General features: G+C 51.8%; 1 protein-coding gene across 1 annotated transcript; it reads right to left on the reverse strand.

The window, feature by feature from the left end:
- Positions 1-2,531: 2,531 nt before the first annotated feature.
- Positions 2,532-3,005, reverse strand: DNAAF19 (dynein axonemal assembly factor 19; the record flags this gene model as incomplete). The annotated part of the gene is made up of 1 exon (XM_010170009.1): positions 2,532-3,005. A coding segment is annotated over one exon (474 nt), but the record flags the coding sequence as incomplete, so codon positions are not given.
- Between the last annotated feature and the right edge of the window lie 461 nt (positions 3,006-3,466).

The raw sequence follows: 3,466 nt of genomic DNA on the forward strand, positions 1-3,466 counted from the left end.
GCACACACCAGCTTGCTCATCACAGATGGGTTTGCAAACAACCCCGCACCTGCAGCGTGTGTGGCTGACAGCAGAGATCAAACAATGTCCCATCCCAGGCAAACATCTGCTGGGAAGCCCTCTGTCCTGCCCCGGGGCAGGCCGTTCCCTGGGACACGGGCTCTGGAACCTCTCCTCTCTCCCAGCTGCTCTGGAGTGTTGTTGTCTGTGCCCCGGACAACCAGCGGGCAGGTCGTTCCTGCAGCACAGCCACGGAGGGAGATGCAGCCATGGAAAGTGTGGTGGGAACAAGGGAACTGCTGAACATCTTCTTGAAAGACTCAACGTGCTCATGTGCATTCAATGTTAATTATTTCTCTGATCCCTCTGAGCATAAAGAAACCACAGCCCCTCCTCTGACGGCAGCTGACCTCTGTAGCCCAGAAGAGGTTTCAAACATGGTGTAATTTAGATTTCTACATCCTCCCTGGTGGCTTTCCAAGCGTTTGTGTGCTGAAGCCCCTCCACACAGGTCATGTTTGAGACTCCTCCTCTCTGAGCGAGGATTTTTGTTCACACCACCCTTGCCTGGGCTGATGCTGGAACCAGCCCTGGAGGCCCTAAAAGCAGCTCTCCTACGGTGAGGGTGAGCTGTGGGCTCCCTACTGACCCTGGCTGGACCTTCAGCTCAGCTTTGGGCAATTCTTGAGCAGACACTCAAGATCAGACCATGAACTGATGGAGTGGGAAACTGAACCCTCCTGGTCCAACAGCCCATCCTCCCAAAAACTTTCACACAACTTCCCCTCTACTTCATTTCTCCTGAGTCTTCTCACCAAACCACGGGGATTTGGTCCTTCCCCAAGCGATGGGGATGCAGCAAGCTGCTCCCATCCTTGACAGAGGATGTGAGCGCAGGCCCTGAGCCTCAGGACTGCTGAAAGCACTGGGGCTGTTCCCACCAGAGCTGGGACTGTCGTACCGGGGCTATTCCTGCATCAACATCTCCATCCTGACCCCGGGAAACTTCAGGACCTTCATTATTTTTGTCTTCAGCTCTCTGCTTTCTGCTCGTCCTCAGCTTTGCAAGTGTTATGCAAAAGCAAGAGCAATGGCACCCACAGGTGATTGCAGGGACACAGGTGTCCCCAAGAGAGGTACCACAAAGCCCAACCTTCAAGTGCCAGACCTCAAAGAAGAACCAATGAGGTGCCTGGTGGTTTCTACAGAGAAGGTGGGAGAGGGGTGGTTACAGTCTGCCAGGGTGACTCCATTTGCCCCTCTCGATGGGTTTTGCAACAAAAGGGACCTGACAGTTGTTTTTGAGCTGGATTCAAGGGAGTCTGAGCACTGTACCACCCACTGGGCTCCTCAGCTTACTTGGGAGAAGGTTGAGGATCCTCCCAGACCAGAACTGCAAGAGATCTTGGTGGGCAGGTGCTGAGCTTTCACAGAATCACAGAATGTCAGGGATTGGAAGGGACCTCGAAAGATCATCCAGTCCAACCCCCTGCCAGAGCAGGAACCTCAATGAGATCACACAGGAAGGCGTCCAGGCGGGTTTTGAATGTCTCCAGAGAAGGAGACTCCACACCCTCCCTGGGCAGCCTGTCCCAGGGCTCCAACACCCTCACTGGAAAGAAGTTTCTTCTCAAGTTGAAGCAGAACCTCCTGTGTTCCAGCTCACACCCATTGCCCCTTGTCCTACCATTGGGCATCACTGAGAAGAGCCTGGCTCCATCCTCATGACATTCACCCTTTACATATTTATAAACATTAATGAGGTCACCCCTCAGTCTCCTCTTCTCCAAGCTAAAGAGCCCCAGCTCCCTCAGCCTTTCCTCAGCAGGGAGATGCTCCACTCCCTTCATCATCTTGGTGGCTCTGTGCTGGACTCTCTGGCAAAGTTAGAGGGCCTCTCTGGTCAGCAGCCAAAACAGAAAGGCTATTCAATTTAGACACAGTATTAGGAGGTCCTGGAGAGTCTCTTTGTTGGACTCATGCCTGTCAGTTCCTTCTAAATTTTGATTTCTGTGGAATTTCAGCAAACCAGACAGTGTCTGAGATCATAGGACCATGAGGTGACAGGATCTCTGAGGTTGACCCCAGGCCCTGCTGGTTGGGGTAGAATAACAATCAAAGAGCTGGTTGGATGGTCCCAGACACGCCACCTCGCACAGCATTTCCACCTCCACCAGCACGTCCCACGTTCAGGAGCTGCCTGGCCAAACACCAAGTGTCCTTGAGTACATTTCTTAAACCCCCTGAGCAGCAACGGGCAGAGATGAAAAAGGGACTATTTGGGTTTTGGTTTCTCCTTCAAAAATTCTCACAGAGTCGTTCAGTGAGGACACCCCGACCCAGAGATCACAACACGGTTCTCTCAGTAACCAACCTTTATTTGTGCAGAGTTATTGCTCTGGGTGGCTCCCAGGTACAGAGGAACGTACAGCAACACTTCAGGAGGATCTGACATCCAACAGTGATGCCAAAGTCAAGCTCTGAGCCTCTTCTGTGCTCTACTTCTGCACGACCCTAGTGCTTCTGCTCCTTCAGTTGACCTGGTAACATTTCATCAGCTCCATCACCATCCTTTCCTCCTCAGCTTGCTTCTGCAGGCTGGTGTCCATGACGTGGGCTTCCCCCTCTGCTTCACAGCCGGCTGGGCTGCTGGGATGCCCAGTGGTCCAATAATCCCTGCTCATGCCCCACAACTTCCTAAACAAATCCCTGCTGCTCTCCTTCTCCGACTCGCTCAGAAGATCCACATTTAACCCAAAGCGGCTGGGGCGCGAAAGGCTCTGTAAGATCTGAAGGACGGCATCTCTGTCCTCACAACAGACGTTCTCTGCCAGCACCGTAAGGAATTCACCCAGGAGGCCAAAGCCCAAGTCAGCCTGGAACATTGTGCCCAAGGCCTTCCCTCCGAGCTCAAGCAAAAACTGGTATTTTTCTTTTCCGCTTTTTAAGCATCGGCGCCAATCTCTGTAAAATTCAGCAGAGGTTCCAGGCAGCTGATCCAGCTCCTGAAGGAAAAAAAACCAGTTACCCCCTTCCTTTTGTTTTGTTTTTACTTGAAGACTTTTATCTCTGTCCCCCCCCACCCTGACCAACCTGTGGAGGGCTGAGATATTTCAATACATGCTTTGGCAGCACAACAGGCTGCGGAAAGTTTGTGAGGCAGCAAAATATAAAGACAAAGAAATATCAGGTTCCTCAAGCCTTGTAGAAACCAGAGAACTTCAGGGAAAAATAATGGAAGAATGGATGTGACATGAAAACTCAGTGTGGATGACCACAGACCAGCAGTGGAGCGACCTCAACCCTAAACACAACCAGACACACTGCCCAGTCTGGATCCACCATCACTGCTCGGGAAGGGATCTCCTGGAGATCAGAGTAGCTCAGTAAAAAACTCTGCTCCATCTCAAGCACAATGAGGCAAATCAAAGGACTGAGGAGAGGAAAGAGATGAGATCATAGAATC

The sequence above is a fragment of the Antrostomus carolinensis genome, unplaced genomic scaffold (assembly GCF_000700745.2).
Source record: "Antrostomus carolinensis isolate BGI_N321 unplaced genomic scaffold, ASM70074v2 scaffold28906, whole genome shotgun sequence".
Lineage (NCBI taxonomy): Eukaryota > Metazoa > Chordata > Aves > Caprimulgiformes > Caprimulgidae > Antrostomus > Antrostomus carolinensis.